This window comes from Tyto alba, unplaced genomic scaffold, assembly GCF_018691265.1.
Source record: "Tyto alba isolate M040663 unplaced genomic scaffold, T.alba_DEE_v4.0 Super-Scaffold_2, whole genome shotgun sequence".
In the NCBI taxonomy this organism is placed as follows: domain Eukaryota; kingdom Metazoa; phylum Chordata; class Aves; order Strigiformes; family Tytonidae; genus Tyto; species Tyto alba.
The window spans coordinates 91473253-91493601 of NW_024881282.1; the positions used below are offsets into that span (position 1 = coordinate 91473253).

General features: G+C 57.1%; 2 protein-coding genes and 1 pseudogene across 4 annotated transcripts; 1 reads left to right on the forward strand and 2 right to left on the reverse strand.

Moving 5' to 3' along the window:
* Window positions 1–115: 115 nt before the first annotated feature.
* On the reverse strand, window positions 116–4923 carry LOC122153416 (arylsulfatase A-like). Of its 2 annotated transcripts, XM_042792338.1 has the most exons (8): window positions 3941–4923; window positions 3425–3665; window positions 2721–2939; window positions 2087–2256; window positions 1467–1591; window positions 1165–1292; window positions 643–745; window positions 116–529 (listed from the first exon to the last, which is right to left on the reverse strand). In XM_042792338.1, exons 1-8 carry the CDS (start codon window positions 4213–4215, stop codon window positions 228–230), a joined length of 1563 nt encoding a protein of 520 aa, XP_042648272.1. In that variant the 5' UTR covers window positions 4216–4923; the 3' UTR covers window positions 116–227. The 2 variants fall into 2 exon arrangements, with proteins under 2 accessions (XP_042648272.1, XP_042648273.1); XM_042792339.1 differs by lacking the exon at window positions 2721–2939.
* A 2457-nt stretch (window positions 4924–7380) lies between these two features.
* LOC122153418 lies at window positions 7381–11848 on the forward strand (annotated as a pseudogene).
* A 210-nt stretch (window positions 11849–12058) lies between these two features.
* Window positions 12059–19348, reverse strand: LOC122153417 (arylsulfatase A-like). 2 transcript variants are annotated; one of them, XM_042792340.1, is made up of 8 exons: window positions 17381–19347; window positions 16799–17039; window positions 16095–16313; window positions 15461–15630; window positions 14841–14965; window positions 14539–14666; window positions 14017–14119; window positions 12059–13903 (listed from the first exon to the last, which is right to left on the reverse strand). In XM_042792340.1, the coding sequence occupies exons 1-8, from the start codon at window positions 17653–17655 to the stop codon at window positions 13602–13604; spliced, it is 1563 nt and encodes a 520-aa protein (XP_042648274.1). In that variant the 5' UTR covers window positions 17656–19347; the 3' UTR covers window positions 12059–13601. The 2 variants fall into 2 exon arrangements, with proteins under 2 accessions (XP_042648274.1, XP_042648275.1); XM_042792341.1 differs by lacking the exon at window positions 16095–16313 and having other exon boundaries at window positions 17381–19348.
* Window positions 19349–20349: the final 1001 nt, after the last annotated feature.

Genomic DNA, 20349 nt, shown 5'->3' on the forward strand with positions numbered 1-20349 from the left:
GAACAGCAGAGCATAGGATCCACTGACCTGCGCTCCTAGCAGGGTTGGTAATCTCCCCAACCCACAGTTGGCTACCCCAGCACTCTATTAGACAGAGGTGTCACTGAGCCAAAGCTGCAGGGTAGCTCTAAGGCTGAGCTTGGTTAGTTGGGGACAGAGGGGGTGTTTGGTGGGTCCTGGATAGCGTTCCAGTGTGGAACAACTGAAGGGGATGGAGCAGCAAGAAGCTAGGAGCAGTAGCAGCAGGAAGGCTTAGGAGTGCAGTTTGGTACGCAGCAGGGCTGCAGGGCGGGATCCCTGCCCTTCCTGATCTGGCTTTCTCCAAACCCCATTTGCTGCTCCAAAAGCACTTTCCGCAGTTTGATCTCCTTCAGGACTTGCAGAACCTCCGGCCCTGCGCCACTCTGCAGCAGATCATAGTTCTCAGCTGGGTCTGACTCCAAGTCAAAGAGCAGCGGGGGCAAGTGAGGGGTCAGCGGGGTCAGCCCGTGGCAGGCCTGGTCTGGGGTCGTATCGCTGTGAAAGGAACCTGCAAAAGAGACCCCCAGGCATAGCCCAGTTTCTTCTCTTTGAGGTTTGGACAGCAAAACCATATGGGACTTCACAAAGTCGACTGTGTAGATAAGAGGAGGCAGCACTAACCTTGTGTGAAGTAATGGGCCTTGTACTTCCCAAGCCTGACAGCAAAGGGGCCGTGCAGCGGATCAGGGGATGGCGGGTAGAAGAACATTGTCTGCCGAGGACTCTGCGGGAAGTAGCAGAACTAAGCTCACCTGTGCAGCCATGAGGCTGAAGAAAAGTCTGGAACATGACCAGGCAGAGACTCCAGGGAGTCACACAGGAGCCCTGATACTACAGCAAGAACATGGCCAGAGAGGGGGGAAGCTGACGAGCAGCAGCATCCTGTTTGTTCCCTACTCCAAGCTACTGGGGCTGTCCATCCACTGCGCCCATGGGGGTTTGGCCCAGCAATACGTTGCAGTTGTCAGAGCAGAGCAGCCTGGGGAAGCCGAGGAATTCCATGGCATGACCCAGGCCAGACAAAAGGTCCCAGCTCATGGATCTCCCCTGACCCCCAGCTGGTTGTACTCATCAGGCACACAGCTTCAGCCCCACACCCAGCTTTCATGCACAATGCCAGCTGAACCAGCCCGCAGGACTCACCTTCCCTGACCCAAACAGCACTGGACTCAGGTCATAGCCATCCAGGGCAACTTTGGGAAGAGCTGCTCCAGCCAGGGTAGCCAGTGTTGGCAGGATGTCCAGGGTGCTTGCCAGTTCATGTGTCACTCCTGTCACCCACCACAGCAAGGCACAAGAAAAGGTTCAAGCACCTGATCCCACTTCAATCCCGCCGTCCTCACCTCTCTCCAGTCCTCTGCTTGTTCCTGGGCAGCCAAGCTGCCATGACACCCTGCCTTGGCTGGCATCAGCATGCAAAAGGCACAAGCAGTGCCAAGTCTTACCTGGAGTGATATGGCCTGGCCAATAAGCCACTGCTGGTTCCCGCATGCCACCTTCGTATGTTGTGCCCTTCCCACACTTCAGAAGGCCAGAACTGCCTCCACGTGCCATCCGCAAGGTGGATGGGCTGCAAGAGAGAACCACCTACCCTCGGTTTCACAGGCTCACACTACCCCTTCCCTGATGCTGCCAATGGGGCCATGACAAGTGAGACATGGTGCCAGCTAGTGACACCGCCATCCTTTTCAGCCTCATAAGGCAGGAGACACGGGGCAGGTAAAGAAGCCAAGGTGTGTGAGACTCTTAAGCAGGGCACCAGACCAATGCCACTCACACAAAGGGAACCGGGGTATATTTGGGCTGCTGCACGCTCCTGGACTGAACCCTGTGAAGTTTCTGCCCACAAGGGAGGGCATTGCTGAATCACAGGAACAAGGACTGCACTGGGTCCTCTCCAGAGCAGCACCCACCTCTTGCCTTACTTCAGGTCACCGGGGTCTCACCTGGCAATGCCACACCACATCCCTTTTGTTCCAGACAACCAATGCCTCATTCCAGTTCCCCCATACCATGGCAGCCGAATCTTATTAGTGACAAAATCCCTGCTGCTGAGCCTACTCACCCATTGTCAGAGGTGAAAAACACCAAGGTCGTGTTTGCAAGACCATTTTCCTGCAGTGTCTGCAGCAGCTGTCCCACTGAGCCGTCAAACTCCAAGAGCGCATCACCAAACGGCCCACGCCGTGACTGCCCTGCATACTCCTGGCTTGCAAATTGAGGGTAGTGTGTATGCTGGAGAAAGGGTAGAGAAGACGGCTGTGCAAACTCCTAGAGCTGCATCTGGTTCCCAGTTCACCCGGGGACAGTAAGCACCCCAGCCTGGACACAGAGAAATGTGACAATAGCCATGAGATGAGAGGAGGCTTCTCCCCAAGCTTTGGAAGCATCTCTCAGAAATGGCACAAAGGAGCTGAGCCCCAGGAGAGGACACGGAGCCCCAGAGCAGGAAGTTTTCCCAGGTGGGCTCCTGGCCCAAAGAAGCAGGCAAAACTCCAGAAAGAAGCAGCCCAAGAACATTATCAAAGCCATGCAAGACCTGAGCATGGGAACAGCAACCCCAGATCATCCAAAAGCAGGTATCGACTGCTCAGCACAGCCCTGGGGCTGCAGGAGCTGAGATGCTTCTCTGCTCTCCCCACAGGACAAAGGCTCCCTTCCCCACCCTTGGGCCCAGAGCAGCCCTCTCCCTCTCCTACGTGGGAAGCATAGTAGAGCAGGAAGGGGAGGCCTCGTCGGGCACAGTCAGCGATGAAGTCTCGGGAGAATTTGTTGTAGAGTGGCACCAGATCAGGGAAAGAGACTGGCTGCTGCACAATGCTCTGGTTCCAGAGCAGTGGGACTGGCACCAAGCCTTGGTCACAAGTCCCAAAACACTTGACGTCAGGTGGGAAGCAGGTGAGATTCTGGCAAGGGCCCTGGAGAGAACAAATAACACTTTGTCTTCTACCTACGTTGCAGGACGGTGAGGGGAAGGGAGCAAAGAGTCTCACAGTGGCCCACTACCAGGTCCCACGGGCACCCTTTGGGCAACCACTCCCAGAAGCAAAGGGGTCTGTGCCCACCCTAGAATCGTCCAAGGACCATGCTGCCCCAACATAATTTTCTCCTGACAGCAACTCAGATGTTTCTTTGTAGCCCAGAAGCTGACCCTTCCTCCCTTGACAAAGGGTGTATGTACCCTCACGCAACTACCACCTATGTTGTACAAAACTGCCCCACCAGCCAAGCATCTCAGAGATGGGCTTTCCCCACCAGCACCCCTCTCCCCGGCCTGCAGTCACCCGCACCCATCTGCTCCGGCAAGAACTTGAGAGCCTGTGTGCTCTCAAGCAAGCTTCATCTTTCAGGCACTCCCCCAGCCATCCCCAAGACACCCTTGGCGGCTTGACAGGCCTCTCACCTGGTCATGAGAGTAGGGCACACCCAAGAAGTGGTCAAAGCCCTGATGAATGGGCAGAAGGGAGCCGTTAATCCCCAGGCCAAGGTGCCACTTGCCAACCATGGCTGTGGCATAGCCCTCAGCCTTCAGCACTTCAGCAATGGTGACCTCAGACAGCGGCAGGCCTCCCCGTGAGTCTGGGCTGAACACACCAGGGTAAACCCCGGAGCGCATCTGGAACCGGCCTGTCAGCAGGGCTGCCCTACAGGTGAAAGGGAGAGAAGGCAGGCATCACACTGGGTGCAGCCGGCCTCACAGCTGCCACTGTCGCCTCCCCGGCCTGCTGGGAAGCTCCATCAGTCCCCTCACAGAGCAGTTGGACCCCGGGGCCTCCTGGCACACGGCAGGTTTGTCAACCACCCGTTCCTCCCAGTGCTGCAGCTCCCCAGCTGGGTGCCGAGCCGTGCTTCCTCCAAACCTGCCGCGGGGCCCTGCAGCAGCCACCAGGCAGAGCGGCAGGAGCAGCAGCGGACGTACCGGGACGGGCTGCACACCGGGGAGCTGCTGTAGAAGTCGGTGAACCGCAGCCCTCGGGAAGCCATCCGGTCCAGGCTGGGCGTGGCCGAAGAAGGATGCCCGTAGCTGCCCAGGTCTCCGAAGCCCAGGTCATCCGCCAGCAACAGGACGAAGCTGGGGCGGGCGCCGGCCGCTCCGCGCAAGGCGAGCAGCACCAGAGCCCACGGCAGGCCCCGGCCCCACGGCCCCATGGCGCTGCCGCCCGGCGAGGCCCCGCCGACACGCGCGGTCAGCATGGGCTACAGGGCCACTACGTGGGCTACTACGGGTCCGTGTTCGAGCCCGGCAGCGATGCGATGCGGCGGCAGCGATGCGATGCGGCGGCAGCGATGCGAGACCCCGGCGGAACCCGCAGCCCCAGCACCGGCCGGGCAGGGCCCGCAGCTCCGCCACCGACGGAGCCCGACAGGCGCGCGCAGCCACGCGACCCGCCCCCCGCCGCGGGGCATGCCGGGAGTTGTAGTCCGCGCCGCCGCCGGTCCCTCGCCGCCGCCGTGCCCGGTGCCGCCGGCCCCATGGGACCCGGGCCTGCCCCCTCGTGCTGCGGTCAGCTACAGGGGCTTCCCTCAGAATCCCCCTCGGTGGTGCCCAGGGTTGGGGGCTGCGGACTCAGCCCGGGTGCGCAGCCCCTGGTCTCTGGGGGAAAAAGCCTTGCAGGCACCGGCAGCCGGGCCTGCAGCCAGCCGCACCGGGGCGGAGGCTGGGACACCGTGAAGCTGTCCTGGGAGCAGACGGGCACCCCGGCGTGTGGCAGCAAACAGACGTCCTCTCCGCTGGGGCTGGGTGGCCCGAGCGGACATCCCCTGTCACTGCCCGGGCCACTGCTTCCAGCTTCCCGCCTTCTGGGAGAGCAAATGCAGCTGCTTTTCTCCAGATGCGCACAGGGTGCGAAATCCCTTGGGACAGAGAGCATGCCATCGTTTGGAGGAGGCTGGGCCCTGTGGGAGCCTGGGCACTTTCCGGGCAAAGTTTGTTTCTGTTTTCATACAGCAGTGACGGACTTTCACGTTCAGGCTCACAAACTGCTGGTTGTGCCTGAACACAGGTAGCCCATATCCTGCAAATCAATGCCTTGTAATCAAAGTGAGGAAGGGACAGTGCAAAGAGCAACCAACAGCAGTTCTCCGATGGAAGAGAATGATAAGGAGAACGAGGAGGAAAAGGGAAGGTTCTGCACCCTGGGAAGGCTGTACCCCATTGCTGTGTTTGCTTTTGAAAAGCAGAGAGAACTCGGAAAACAGGCACAGGAAGGAGTTGAATGTCCTCAAGATCTCCATCTGTTCAGTTTATCCAAAATGAGATTAAAGCAAGACCAGAGGTGGTGTACTGGCACAGGCACAGCAGCAGTGGTCTAGGATTAATGACCCAGCAGGCAGAGGGGAGGAGTTTCAGCCCAAAGACAAAGCAGGGGTGAGAATGCCTAATGTCCTAGTCGGGATGATCGCATGTAGATACACCTCTGTTTTACGTCCAGCCAGCGTGACCAGTCTGTTCTGGATTTCCTTGTTGTTACTAGTCAGCATTTCTTAAGACCCATCCCACTTTTACAACCAGATTTTCTTGTTGTTACTAGTCAGCATTTCTTAAGACCCATCCCACTTTTACAACCACTTTCTAATGTGTCAGCTAACTCTGCTTTCCACTGTTCCCTGTTCTCCATTGTTCAGACTGTCACTGTAGCCCCTGGCCTTCCTGCGTGTCTAGCCCCATGCCTCCTAACGGCCTGGCCCTTGGCACAAGAAGGATGCTGGGGCTGCTGCTGCTGCTGCTGCTGTGCTCACTGCCATCAATTATTCAGGGCCAAGAGGCAGAGTGAGGAGGCTGGTGCTGCAGCAGGAGGCAAAACTGCTGCATAATTCATGGAGCCCACTTTGCTCGTAGGGCATGGCAGTGCTTGCTGTGTGGTGCCTGGCCACAGGGATCAGGGCGCTGGGGGCTGGCAGTCAGGACACTGAGAGAACAGTTAGGGCTCTGAGCTTGGGGTGGGAGCGGGCACGGCACAGGGACAGTTTCAGAGACCAGACAAGGAACAGGGCAGGACGTGTGGGGACCATGTGCACGGTGGGCAGGTAACTTGTCTGCAGGAAACTGAGCAAGGCATGCTGTGACTGCCCCAGCGTGCACAGGTGCCAGTGAACGCAGATGAACAGTGTCCGTGCAGCTGGGTGTGGAGGGACAGGCCCGACTTCTGCAGTGCTGTGGAAGCAAGCACACACTGACAGACGTGTGGGCCAAACACAGGAGGGAACAGGCAGGAGTGGGTGTGATAGCCTGCATCCATGCAAGCAGCTCCAGAGCATGTGGGTGATAACAGGCTATGTGTTTGTGTGGGTGCAACACTTCCCTCTGTGAGTGTGTATGCATGCACGTACGTGTGTATGCCTGCATATGTGTATGCGTGCGTGGACATGTGTGCGTGCATGCATAGACAAGTGAGTTTTCATGTGCCCCCGTGGGAGGTGCATTCGACGTGTGCATGCATCATTGGGTGTATGCCTTGAGTGTGCATGTGGGCAGATAAGGGGGTGCATGCTGGTGTATGCATGTGGGGTGTGTGGGTGGGTGCATTCTGCATGCATGCATACTGCAGGGTGGGCATGCACTGCTTGTGTGTGTATGTTTTGTGTGTGTGTGCATGTGTGCACACGTGCGCAGCCAGGTATGCATGTACATGCACTCTGTGTGTATGTGAACACTGCACACTGCACTGTGTTCAAGAGGTGTGTTTTGGAGTAAGGGGGTGCACATGCTCCAGGTGTGCACTGCACATTCTGTTTGTACCCCCATGCGTGTCTCCACTGTGTGTGTGTGTGTGTGTGTGCGCGCGCATGCACCCTGTGCGTGAACGTAGTGTGTGTGCACACACAATTTTGGTGCCTGTACTGTGTACATGCTGTGTGTGCATGTGCATGTGTGTGTGTTTGTGTGCGTGCACTCTGTGCATACTGTATCCAGCCCATGTTCCTCCCAGAGAATTTCTCCTTGCAGAAGATCGGGAGCTGAACTGGGAGGACTCATTCCCAGGAGGTTTCTCCCATCTCAGTCCAATGGATGTGACTGCTGTTCCCACACACAGGTGCAATAGTTAGTCTTCCAAACAGCCACATCACATTCAAGAACATGCGCACATACTTCACTGGCACGAATAGCAAAACAGATTAACATAGAGCAGCACCTTTACCAGCACCCGCTTAACACAAAAAGCACAACCCAGTCCCCGTCTTCCTCTTCAGCTGAACAGGGCTGATGTTCAGTAGTGAAACACACACACACATCACTCCCTAAATTTGCAAGCACGGCACGTTCATGGGGCCCTTAAATATTAGCATGGGAATTCAAATCTGGGGCTGGATGTCAATTTACTTATCCAGTAATTAGCACAGACTTTGTGTATTTTCAGGTCTGTCTCCTCTTGCTTGTGAGCTAGTCCAGCTCCAAGTTTCCCAGTGACTTGCACATGCACACAGCGCTCCCACCAGTCGCTGGCCCTAGACACTGGGTGTTTCCAACTGGGGGGTCCCCCGACCTGTGTTCCCTCCTGCCATTGCTAGCAGCCAGGCCTCTGGGCCCACCCCACCCCGGGGACAGAGCGGAGCCGCACAGAGAAAGGTTTGGAATCACTCTCAACAAGAAGGTAGGACGGGTTGTGGTGGTTACGTGCAAGGCTCAGCCAAACAAGCAATCCAACTAGCAGCTTAGGGGTGACTGGCTCCTTGATCCCCCTTTCTCTCCATTTTCCATGCTTTTATATCCCACTCACCTGCCTTGAGTGCTCCCTTTCTCCACCCTTGTGTCCTCCCAAATGAGGGACCTACCTGTGATTGTTTTTTCCCCCTTGCTCCCAGGTTAGCTAGGCTTGTGAACAGATTTGGTGTCCCAGGTGACATTAGTTAGATCACCTTGGACTTCTGTGGCATTACTGATGTGGTTTCCTGGCTACTGCTGTCCCTGCCAGACTCCTCTCCCCAAAATGACCCCAACCATTCCTTCATGTATCTGTGAAGTGTGGCCACCTCTCACATAATTCTCCTTTAACCACGTCCAAAATCTGGTGCTGGAATAGCAGAGTATCCACAGAAGACAAGTCTTCTCTAAGGCCTTCTTCTGCCTGCTCTAAGCAGATATGGGGCACCACCTTCAGGTCAATTTTCAAAAAACAAATCAGCCTTGAGTTCAGTTTGAGGCCCAGTCCTGCTGCCTGTAGGGCCTTGATAGCAGCTATTCCATTTTCAGACAGAGCCTGGCCTGCCATCCTAAGGACCAGGTTGTGCACTCAGTTGTGTGCCTTACATATATCCACACAAGCCAGGACGGCAGCAGGAAGCTCCTGCACTTTTCACAAGCGTTGAGGCTGCCGTTCTTCAAGCTACCACCTCCAGGAACCTAGCCCCACTCAGCAAAGGCAGCGCACGTGGCTGGCTCCTGCTTTTCTCCCATGACTGCCCTGTGCTCCATCAGGTGAGCAAGGCTCCACCATCTGCTGTGGAAGGGAGCCTGATGAGATTAGGCTGATACAGGATTTACCAAAGTCACGGAGAATGGCATGTGGAGAGTGGAGCTGAATGGAGAGTGAGGATGAAAGCAGGAGCATCCTTCTTTTCTAGAGCTTGACATTGCAAGACCTTGGCCACGCATACCGGGTGCCACAACTGCCCTTGTCTACCTTGTCCCAGAGCAGCAACAGAACTCATAGACAGCAAGGACATGAAGCCTGTCAGTGGATGTTGCTATGGCTGACAGTAGCCAGTGTGGACTGTCCTGCATCTGCGTTTCACTGTGCTGTGTGCACGAAGGTTGACGTTGCTTGGGTCTGCTTGGCTTATTTGCCTTGCACATCACTGCTTGCCTGCAGCGGCTGTAACCAGATTGGCTCTACAACACCCAAACTTGTGCATACTGCCTGCGGTAGTTGTGTTCTCTGGTGTCTGTTTTTGGGAAGGACCTGGTGGCAAAAGGCTGCAGAGAGCGGGGTGGCAGTGAATGAACTTCCCAAAGAGGCTGTGATGCCACACTTGTTTTTTTCCTGCTAGCCATGAGCAGGCAGTGCTTGGAGCCAGGCGCTGCTGCCTGCCACGGGGCCTACACACCCTCATCCCGCAGGCAGAGCAGTGGGTGGGGGTCTGCCGGGGGCGTCCGATCCCGGCTTCTGCCTCCCCTCCTGCTTCGAACCTGCCCCGTCCCCCCCGTCCCCGTCCCCGTCCCCCCCCAAGGGGCCACCGTGCCTAGCACCCGGAACCAGTGACTCTGTGACATCAGCCCTGTTGCTGAGGGCACCGCGGGCAACGTGAGTGCTGCGGGCACTGTGTCGGCTGCTGCGCCACTGGCAACGAGCCCTCGGTTCCTACAGCCCGCACGTGCTGCTGGTAGCGATGCGCTTGCTCCCCCTCCTCGTCCTGCTGGCCGTGTGCTGGCCTGCGCGTGGCACATGGGACAACTGTGGGTAAGTGGCCCGAGGCTCTGGGAGGGAGCTGGGGCAACCCTTGTGGGCTTCACTGGAGGGTGCCTGCTTGTCCCCCGTGGCCACACCACAGCTTCCCGAACCCCACGTGGAAGCCTCGGTTCCTTGCAGCACTCAGGCTGCTGGCCCAGCTCGTCTACGGGGCTAAGGCAGGAACGGGCCAACGTCCGCACGCCGCACGGGCTTCCCTGGCCCTGCTGTCCGTGCAACACCTGTGGGGAGGGAGGATGGCTGAGCTTCAGCCTGAACAGCAGCGAGTCATCGAACAGGACGGTAACGAGTTTCTGGTTACAGAGGGACCTGCGGGCTCCGGCCCATGGCTTCTTACTACGGCATGTCGCGTGTCGTGGGTGGCACAAGCTCCCACCCAGGGGCCTGGCCCTGGATCGTCAGCATCCAGAATCCCTGGCTAGCAGGTGTGGGGCATATATGCGGAGGGTCCCTCATCAGCCCACAGTGGGTTCTCACAGCAGCCCACTGCTTCGTCGAGGCCAGGTAAGGAGGACCAGGGAACGGGGATATCCCCACAGCACTCACAGGTGCCCTGTCCGCAGCACCACCTGCTACTCCCATCCCGTTTCCAGCACTGCAGAGCCCGGCTGAGAGACTGTTCAGGAGGAGGCTGCGCTGCTGCCACTGCTTCCTCGCAGCCTCCGGCTCGACATGCCTCGAGCTGAAGGCATGCTAGGGCAGTCGCACCTTCTGTAGCGCTGCTTTTCTCTCTCCCCTGTGAAGCAGAACGCAGGGAACTGCTGGGCTGCTGCAGCACATGTCTCTGCTCCCTTTAAGCCCTCTCTCCATCTGCCTTCCAGGGACATCAGGACGTGGCGTGTGGTGGTCGGGACCACCTACTTGACTCAGCTGGGCCCTGAGTCCCAAGTGCGCGGTATTAGGCGGCTGGTGGCTCACCAACGCTATAGTAGTATCTCGCAGAGGAACGACATTGCGTTGCTGGAATTGGACCAGCCTGTACAGTGTGGCTACTATGTACAGCTTGCCTGTGTGCCCAACGCCTGGCTGAAAGTGTCAGAGCTGACAGACTGCTACGTCAGTGGCTGGGGTTCCACACATGCAAAATGTAAGTTCCTGCAGAATCCTTGTGTCCCAAGTGCAAGCTCGGCACACCGGGGAGGCGGGCTGGGCTTCCTCACAGCAGAGGCAAAAGCCAGAGTCGGCATGTAGGGACGTATGCCTGTAGAGAGATGGGCCTGGCCCACTACCCAAAGCCAGACAGAAGGGAAACACCGGTACAGTGCCTCTCACGACACAAAGCCGAGCCCTAGGGAAGGGGTTCACCCAGGCAGGGAAGGAGAACTGGCAACAACCTCCTGAGTGTTACCTCCTTTCTGTGCTCACAGCTGGAGGATCAACTGCTGTCCTGCAGGAAGCCAGGGTCCCCCTCATTGATGTCAACCTCTGTAACAGCAGCCAGTGGTACAGAGGAGCCGTCCACACCCACAACCTGTGTGCTGGCTACCCGCAGGGCGGCATTGACACCTGCCAGGTAGGCTCACCTCCCCTTCCCTCTCTGCAGGTTCTCGCCCAGTGCCCCATCTGTCTCAGAGGCCGGGGACTCTGCCCAGAAAGCCCATCCGGTGCTGCTGGCAGCCCGTAGGCCCAGATCCCAATCCTGGAACATCCCCCTTCCACACATCCAGCATCACAGTGCAGAGAGGAGAGAGAGCACACCCTGCCTTACAGGCCTGTGGCTTCTTCCTAGAAAAGTTTCTGTAGGCTCCAGCAGCTGCAGAGCCTTTCTGTGCAGTGAATACAGCGCTGGCAGGTGCTGTGGGAGAGAAGCAGCCAGCCCTAGTGCTGACAGTGGCCACCTAACACCCCCTTCATCCTCTCTCCTCCGCTGCAGGGTGACAGCGGTGGTCCTCTCGTCTGCAAAGATAAAAATGCTGACTACTTCTGGCTTGTTGGAGTGACCAGCTGGGGGAAAGGCTGTGCGAGAGCGAAACGGCCTGGAATCTACACCTCCACTCAGCACTTCTACGACTGGATCCTGACACAGATGGGATTTCGCTCAGCAGCAAGGGCTTCTCCAACATCAGGGGCATGGAGTCATTTTCTCACTGCCTCAAGCCCCTTATCAGAGGCCAACACCAACACAATCGGGCAAGTTTAGCTCCTGCCCCTTTCCCCTTGGGAAGCTGGTGGAATTCTTTTCTCGGGCGCAGGAGCTCCTGCTGTTCCTAAAGGAAAAAAAGGCTTGAGCAACAGGATGAAGAGGATCCAGTGCAGGCTTGCAGCGTACCACGACCATTTCTTTCTGGGGCACTGCCTGCTGAGCCAAAGGCAGCCTCAGTGTCAAAGGCCTGCTCCGTCCTGCCCACGCTCCTCCGAGCACACACCAGTGCTGAAGTTGACACAGTTCTTGAAATAAACTCACCAGTTTTCACAGCTAACCATACTTCAGGCCAATTCAGTCTCCAGTGCAAGGCAGGGACTTCCATGCCTGGCACCTGCACAATGCGGCTGCGGGCAGACAAGTGGGGCACAAAGGGAAAGAGCCACAAAAGGGGCCAAAACTCTGCCTGGTCAGAGAGGATGATGCTTAGAGTCACCATGGGATGGAGGAGACTGGCATATCATGGCTAGAAAGAAAAGAGGAAAAATTGACGTGACATGCAGAAACTTTCGGGTATGCATTAAGGCACACAAGCTGATGATCTGGGCCTGGCATAAACCATAGCTAACTGAACATATCACGGGATAATTCTGAGCATAACAAGAGAAATTACCGACCATAGCAAAGTGTGAGAAGCTGAGAGGAGTTACAGTGCCATGAGAGAGAGCCAGGGTTTGCATGTGGTTAAGGGAGAATTATGTGAGAGGTGGCCACACTTCACAGATACATGAAGGAATGGTTGGGGTCATTTTGGGGAGAGGAGTCTGGCAGGGACAGCAGTAGCCAGGAAACCACATCAGTAATGCCACAGAAGTCCAAGGTGATCTAACTAATGTCACCTGGGACACCAAATCTGTTCACAAGCCTAGCTAACCTGGGAGCAAGGGGGAAAAAACAATCACAGGTAGGTCCCTCATTTGGGAGGACACAAGGGTGGAGAAAGGGAGCACTCAAGGCAGGTGAGTGGGATATAAAAGCATGGAAAATGGAGAGAAAGGGGGATCAAGGAGCCAGTCACCCCTAAGCTGCTAGTTGGATTGCTTGTTTGGCTGAGCCTTGCACGTAACCACCACAACCCGTCCTACCTTCTTGTTGAGAGTGATTCCAAACCTTTCTCTGTGCGGCTCCGCTCTGTCCCCGGGGTGGGGTGGGCCCAGAGGCCTGGCTGCTAGCAATGGCAGGAGGGAACACAGGTCGGGGGACCCCCCAGTTGGAAACACCCAGTGTCTAGGGCCAGCGACTGGTGGGAGCGCTGTGTGCATGTGCAATTCACTGGGAAACTTGGAGCTGGACTAGCTCACAAGCAAGAGGAGACAGACCCTTTCAGTCATGTGGATGGCATGTGGTTGCCGCCCACCTGATTGATCAGCCCCAAGATCCACAGACCTTACAAGAGGACCAATCCTGACAACCACTGGCCACATCTCCACCTCCTGGAGTCATGAAGGACTTGGAGGTACTTAAGCACACATACCCCAAGCTGCTTTCCACCTAGGCATGTCCATTCTGCACTAGCTGCACAAGGTCCTGCCTCTGAAGCTGCCAGGACCATCCATGCCATCCTCCTCTTGCTGTGTTCTTGGCCCCTGGCGAGTGATGGTGCTGCAGCTTCCAGCTCTGTTCTTACTCAGAGGTGCAGAGCATGTCTCCAGCTGAGCTGGGAGCTCTGAACACTGGGGCATGCCCTTTGCTTCACCTTGATTGTGGTTTGAAAGGAGTTGTTCTGGCTCTGGAGATGACGATGTACCATGATCCCACCCTGAACAAGTCAGGGTTTCTGTCAAGAGGCCTTAGCTTGGACATCCAACGCAGAGCATAGGATCCACTGACCTGCGCTCCTAGCAGGGTTGGTAATCTCCCCAACCCACAGTTGGCTACCCCAGCACTCTATTAGACAGAGGTGTCACTGAGCCAAAGCTGCAGGGTAGCTCTAAGGCTGAGCTTGGTTAGTTGGGGACAGAGGGGGTGTTTGGTGGGTCCTGGATAGCGTTCCAGTGTGGAACAACTGAAGGGGATGGAGCAGCAAGAAGCTAGGAGCAGTAGCAGCAGGAAGGCTTAGGAGTGCAGTTTGGTACGCAGCAGGGCTGCAGGGCGGGATCCCTGCCCTTCCTGATCTGGCTTTCTCCAAACCCCATTTGCTGCTCCAAAAGCACTTTCCGCAGTTTGATCTCCTTCAGGACTTGCAGAACCTCCGGCCCTGCGCCACTCTGCAGCAGATCATAGTTCTCAGCTGGGTCTGACTCCAAGTCAAAGAGCAGCGGGGGCAAGTGAGGGGTCAGCGGGGTCAGCCCGTGGCAGGCCTGGTCTGGGGTCGTATCGCTGTGAAAGGAACCTGCAAAAGAGACCCCCAGGCATAGCCCAGTTTCTTCTCTTTGAGGTTTGGACAGCAAAACCATATGGGACTTCACAAAGTCGACTGTGTAGATAAGAGGAGGCAGCACTAACCTTGTGTGAAGTAATGGGCCTTGTACTTCCCAAGCCTGACAGCAAAGGGGCCGTGCAGCGGATCAGGGGATGGCGGGTAGAAGAACATTGTCTGCCGAGGACTCTGCGGGAAGTAGCAGAACTAAGCTCACCTGTGCAGCCATGAGGCTGAAGAAAAGTCTGGAACATGACCAGGCAGAGACTCCAGGGAGTCACACAGGAGCCCTGATACTACAGCAAGAACATGGCCAGAGAGGGGGGAAGCTGACGAGCAGCAGCATCCTGTTTGTTCCCTACTCCAAGCTACTGGGGCTGTCCATCCACTGCGCCCATGGGGGTTTGGCCCAGCAATATGTTGCAGTTGTCAGAGCAGAGCAGCCTGGGGAAGCCGAGGAATTCCATGGCATGACCCAGGCCAGACAAAAGGTCCCAGCTCATGGATCTCCCCTGACCCCCAGCTGGTTGTACTCATCAGGCACACAGCTTCAGCCCCACACCCAGCTTTCATGCACAATGCCAGCTGAACCAGCCCGCAGGACTCACCTTCCCTGACCCAAACAGCACTGGACTCAGGTCATAGCCATCCAGGGCAACTTTGGGAAGAGCTGCTCCAGCCAGGGTAGCCAGTGTTGGCAGGATGTCCAGGGTGCTTGCCAGTTCATGTGTCACTCCTGTCACCCACCACAGCAAGGCACAAGAAAAGGTTCAAGCACCTGATCCCACTTCAATCCCGCCGTCCTCACCTCTCTCCAGTCCTCTGCTTGTTCCTGGGCAGCCAAGCTGCCATGACACCCTGCCTTGGCTGGCATCAGCATGCAAAAGGCACAAGCAGTGCCAAGTCTTACCTGGAGTGATATGGCCTGGCCAATAAGCCACTGCTGGTTCCCGCATGCCACCTTCGTATGTTGTGCCCTTCCCACACTTCAGAAGGCCAGAACTGCCTCCACGTGCCATCCGCAAGGTGGATGGGCTGCAAGAGAGAACCACCTACCCTCGGTTTCACAGGCTCACACTACCCCTTCCCTGATGCTGCCAATGGGGCCATGACAAGTGAGACATGGTGCCAGCTAGTGACACCGCCATCCTTTTCAGCCTCATAAGGCAGGAGACACGGGGCAGGTAAAGAAGCCAAGGTGTGTGAGACTCTTAAGCAGGGCACCAGACCAGTGCCACTCACACAAAGGGAACCGGGGTATATTTGGGCTGCTGCACGCTCCTGGACTGAACCCTGTGAAGTTTCTGCCCACAAGGAAGGGCATTGCTGAATCACAGGAACAAGGACTGCACTGGGTCCTCTCCAGAGCAGCACCCACCTCTTGCCTTACTTCAGGTCACCGGGGTCTCACCTGGCAATGCCACACCACATCCCTTTTGTTCCAGACAACCAATGCCTCATTCCAGTTCCCCCATACCATGGCAGCCGAATCTTATTAGTGACAAAATCCCTGCTGCTGAGCCTACTCACCCATTGTCAGAGGTGAAAAACACCAAGGTCGTGTTTGCAAGACCATTTTCCTGCAGTGTCTGCAGCAGCTGTCCCACTGAGCCGTCAAACTCCAAGAGCGCATCACCAAACGGCCCACGCCGTGACTGCCCTGCATACTCCTGGCTTGCAAATTGAGGGTAGTGTGTATGCTGGAGAAAGGGTAGAGAAGACGGCTGTGCAAACTCCTAGAGCTGCATCTGGTTCCCAGTTCACCCGGGGACAGTAAGCACCCCAGCCTGGACACAGAGAAATGTGACAATAGCCATGAGATGAGAGGAGGCTTCTCCCCAAGCTTTGGAAGCATCTCTCAGAAATGGCACAAAGGAGCTGAGCCCCAGGAGAGGACATGGAGCCCCAGAGCAGGAAGTTTTCCCAGGTGGGCTCCTGGCCCAAAGAAGCAGGCAGAACTCCAGAAAGAAGCAGCCCAAGAACATTATCAAAGCCATGCAAGACCTGAGCATGGGAACAGCAACCCCAGATCATCCAAAAGCAGGTATCGACTGCTCAGCACAGCCCTGGGGCTGCAGGAGCTGAGATGCTTCTCTGCTCTCCCCACAGGACAAAGGCTCCCTTCCCCACCCTTGGGCCCAGAGCAGCCCTCTCCCTCTCCTACGTGGGAAGCATAGTAGAGCAGGAAGGGGAGGCCTCGTCGGGCACAGTCAGCGATGAAGTCTCGGGAGAATTTGTTGTAGAGTGGCACCAGATCAGGGAAAGAGACTGGCTGCTGCACAATGCTCTGGTTCCAGAGCAGTGGGACTGGCACCAAGCCTTGGTCACAAGTCCCAAAACACTTGACGTCAGGTGGGAAGCAGGTGAGATTCTGGCAAGGGCCCTGGAGAGAACAAATGACACTTTGTCTTCTACCTACGTTGCAGGACGGTGAGGGGAAGGGAGCAAAGAGTCTCACAGTGGCCCACTACCAGGTCCCACGGGCACCCTTTGGGCAACCACTCCCAGAAGCAAAGGGGTCTGTGCCCACCCTAGAATCGTCCAAGGACCATGCTGCCCCAACATAATTTTCTCCTGACAGCAACTCAGATGTTTCTTTGTAGCCCAGAAGCTGACCCTTCCTCCCTTGACAAAGGGTGTATGTACCCTCACGCAACTACCACCTATGTTGTACAAAACTGCCCCACCAGCCAAGCATCTCAGAGATGGGCTTTCCCCACCAGCACCCCTCTCCCCGGCCTGCAGTCACCCGCACCCATCTGCTCCGGCAAGAACTTGAGAGCCTGTGTGCTCTCAAGCAAGCTTCATCTTTCAGGCACTCCCCCAGCCATCCCCAAGACACCCTTGGCGGCTTGACAGGCCTCTCACCTGGTCATGAGAGTAGGGCACACCCAAGAAGTGGTCAAAGCCCTGATGAATGGGCAGAAGGGAGCCGTTAATCCCCAGGCCAAGGTGCCACTTGCCAACCATGGCTGTGGCATAGCCCTCAGCCTTCAGCACTTCAGCAATGGTGACCTCAGACAGCGGCAGGCCTCCCCGTGAGTCTGGGCTGAACACACCAGGGTAAACCCCGGAGCGCATCTGGAACCGGCCTGTCAGCAGGGCTGCCCTACAGGTGAAAGGGAGAGAAGGCAGGCATCACACTGGGTGCAGCGCAGGTCGCGGTGCTCAGCCTCCACAGAGAGTGCCCCGTTCTCTGGCACCTGGCAGCTTGGCTCGCCGGCCTCACAGCTGCCACTGTCGCCTCCCCGGCCTGCTGGGAAGCTCCATCAGTCCCCTCACAGAGCAGTTGGACCCCGGGGCCTCCTGGCACACGGCAGGTTTGTCAACCACCCGTTCCTCCCAGTGCTGCAGCTCCCCAGCTGGGTGCCGAGCCGTGCTTCCTCCAAACCTGCCGCGGGGCCCTGCAGCAGCCACCAGGCAGAGCGGCAGGAGCAGCAGCGGACGTACCGGGACGGGCTGCACACCGGGGAGCTGCTGTAGAAGTCGGTGAACCGCAGCCCTCGGGAAGCCATCCGGTCCAGGCTGGGCGTGGCCGAAGAAGGATGCCCGTAGCTGCCCAGGTCTCCGAAGCCCAGGTCATCCGCCAGCAACAGGACGAAGCTGGGGCGGGCGCCGGCCGCTCCGCGCAAGGCGAGCAGCACCAGAGCCCACGGCAGGCCCCGGCCCCACGGCCCCATGGCGCTGCCGCCCGGCGAGGCCCCGCCGACACGCGCGGTCAGCATGGGCTACAGGGCCACTACGTGGGCTACTACGGGTCCGTGTTCGAGCCCGGCAGCGATGCGATGCGGCGGCAGCGATGCGATGCGGCGGCAGCGATGCGAGACCCCGGCGGAACCCGCAGCCCCAGCACCGGCCGGGCAGGGCCCGCAGCTCCGCCACCGACGGAGCCCGACAGGCGCGGGCAGCCACGCGACCCGCCCCCCGCCGCGGGGCATGCCGGGAGTTGTAGTCCGCGCCGCCGCCGGTCCCTCGCCGCCGCCGTGCCCGGTGCCGCCGGCCCCATGGGACCCGGGCCTGCCCCCTCGTGCTGCGGTCAGCTACAGGGGCTTCCCTCAGAATCCCCCTCGGTGGTGCCCAGGGTTGGGGGCTGCGGACTCAGCCCGGGTGCGCAGCCCCTGGTCTCTGGGGGAAAAAGCCTTGCAGGCACCGGCAGCCGGGCCTGCAGCCAGCCGCACCGGGGCGGAGGCTGGGACACCGTGAAGCTGTCCTGGGAGCAGACGGGCACCCCGGCGTGTGGCAGCAAACAGACGTCCTCTCCGCTGGGGCTGGGTGGCCCGAGCGGACATCCCCTGTCACTGCCCGGGCCACTGCTTCCAGCTTCCCGCCTTCTGGGAGAGCAAATGCAGCTGCTTTTCTCCAGATGCGCACAGGGTGCGAAATCCCTTGGGACAGAGAGCATGCCATCGTTTGGAGGAGGCTGGGCCCTGTGGGAGCCTGGGCACTTTCCGGGTGTGAGAAACTATGAGTTAAGTATATTGTTTATTAAGACTTAAAGATAATAAGAGGAGGGGAGATCGTTCATGGAATTATGTGTTGCTTGTGCACACATGGCCGACGCTGCAGATCACAAGATATCCCAAGAAAACAAACAGAAGAAAAACAACTCCATATAAGGATATCATCGACCACCAGAAGGCAGAAAACGACCCCCTAACAACAACTAGCACATGCGCAGAGTATCTCCACCACTCTAGACCCCAGCAACAGTTGAAACATAGTATCTTCACCACTCCATGAACGCGGGAAAAAAAATGTATAAAAAGGGACAGTTTGTTCTCCTCAGTACGGCAGTTGGTGGAGTACAGACTGCCCTGTCGTCCAGCGCTGGTTTTGCTCATATTCTACTTGCTATAATTAATAAAATTTCAATTGGAGTTCGACCCATTGTAGTCTCGATTTATAACACCGGGCAAAGTTTGTTTCTGTTTTCATACAGCAGTGACGGACTTTCACGTTCAGGCTCACAAACTGCTGGTTGTGCCTGAACACAGGTAGCCCATATCCTGCAAATCAATGCCTTGTAATCAAAGTGAGGAAGGGACAGTGCAAAGAGCAACCAACAGCAGTTCTCCGATGGAAGAGAATGATAAGGAGAACGAGGAGGAAAAGGGAAGGTTCTGCACCCTGGGAAGGCTGTACCCCATTGCTGTGTTTGCTTTTGAAAAGCAGAGAGAACTCGGAAAACAGGCACAGGAAGGAGTTGAATGTCCTCAAGATCTCCATCTGTTCAGTTTATCCAAAATGAGATTAAAGCAAGACCAGAGGTGGTGTACTGGCACAGGCACAGCAGCAGTGGTCTAGGATTAATCACCCAGCAGGCAGAGGGGAGGAGTTTCAGCCCAAAGACAAAGCAGGGGTGAGAATGCCTAATGTCCTAGTCGGGATGATCGCATGTAGATACACCTCTGTTTTACGTCCAGCCAGCGTGACCAGTCTGTTCTGGATTTCTTGTTGTTACTAGTCAGCATTTCTTAAGACCCATCCCACTTTTACAACCAGATTTTCTTGTTGTTACTAGTCAGCATTTCTTAAGACCCATCCCACTTTTACAACCACTTTCTAATGTGTCAGCTAACTCTGCTTTCCACTGCTTCCCTGTTCTCCATTGTTCAGACTGTCACTGTAGCCCCTGGCCTTCCTGCGTGTCTAGCCCCATGCCTCCTAACGGCCTGGCCCTTGGCACAAGAAGGATGCTGGGGCTGCTGCTGCTGCTGCTGTGCTCACTGCCATCAATTATTCAGGGCCAAGAGGCAGAGTGAGGAGGCTGGTGCTGCAGCAGGAGGCAAAACTGCTGCATAATTCATGGAGCCCACTTTGCTCGTAGGGCATGGCAGTGCTTGCTGTGTGGTGCCTGGCCACAGGGATCAGGGCGCTGGGGGCTGGCAGTCAGGACACTGAGAGAACAGTTAGGGCTCTGAGCTTGGGGTGGGAGCGGGCACGGCACAGGGACAGTTTCAGAGACCAGACAAGGAACAGGGCAGGACGTGTGGGGACCATGTGCACGGTGGGCAGGTAACTTGTCTGCAGGAAACTGAGCAAGGCATGCTGTGACTGCCCCAGCGTGCACAGGTGCCAGTGAACGCAGATGAACAGTGTCCGTGCAGCTGGGTGTGGAGGGACAGGCCCGACTTCTGCAGTGCTGTGGAAGCAAGCACACACTGACAGACGTGTGGGCCAAACACAGGAGGGAACAGGCAGGAGTGGGTGTGATAGCCTGCATCCATGCAAGCAGCTCCAGAGCATGTGGGTGATAACAGGCTATGTGTTTGTGTGGGTGCAACACTTCCCTCTGTGAGTGTGTATGCATGCACGTACGTGTGTATGCCTGCATATGTGTATGCGTGCGTGGACATGTGTGCGTGCATGCATAGACAAGTGAGTTTTCATGTGCCCCCGTGGGAGGTGCATTCGACGTG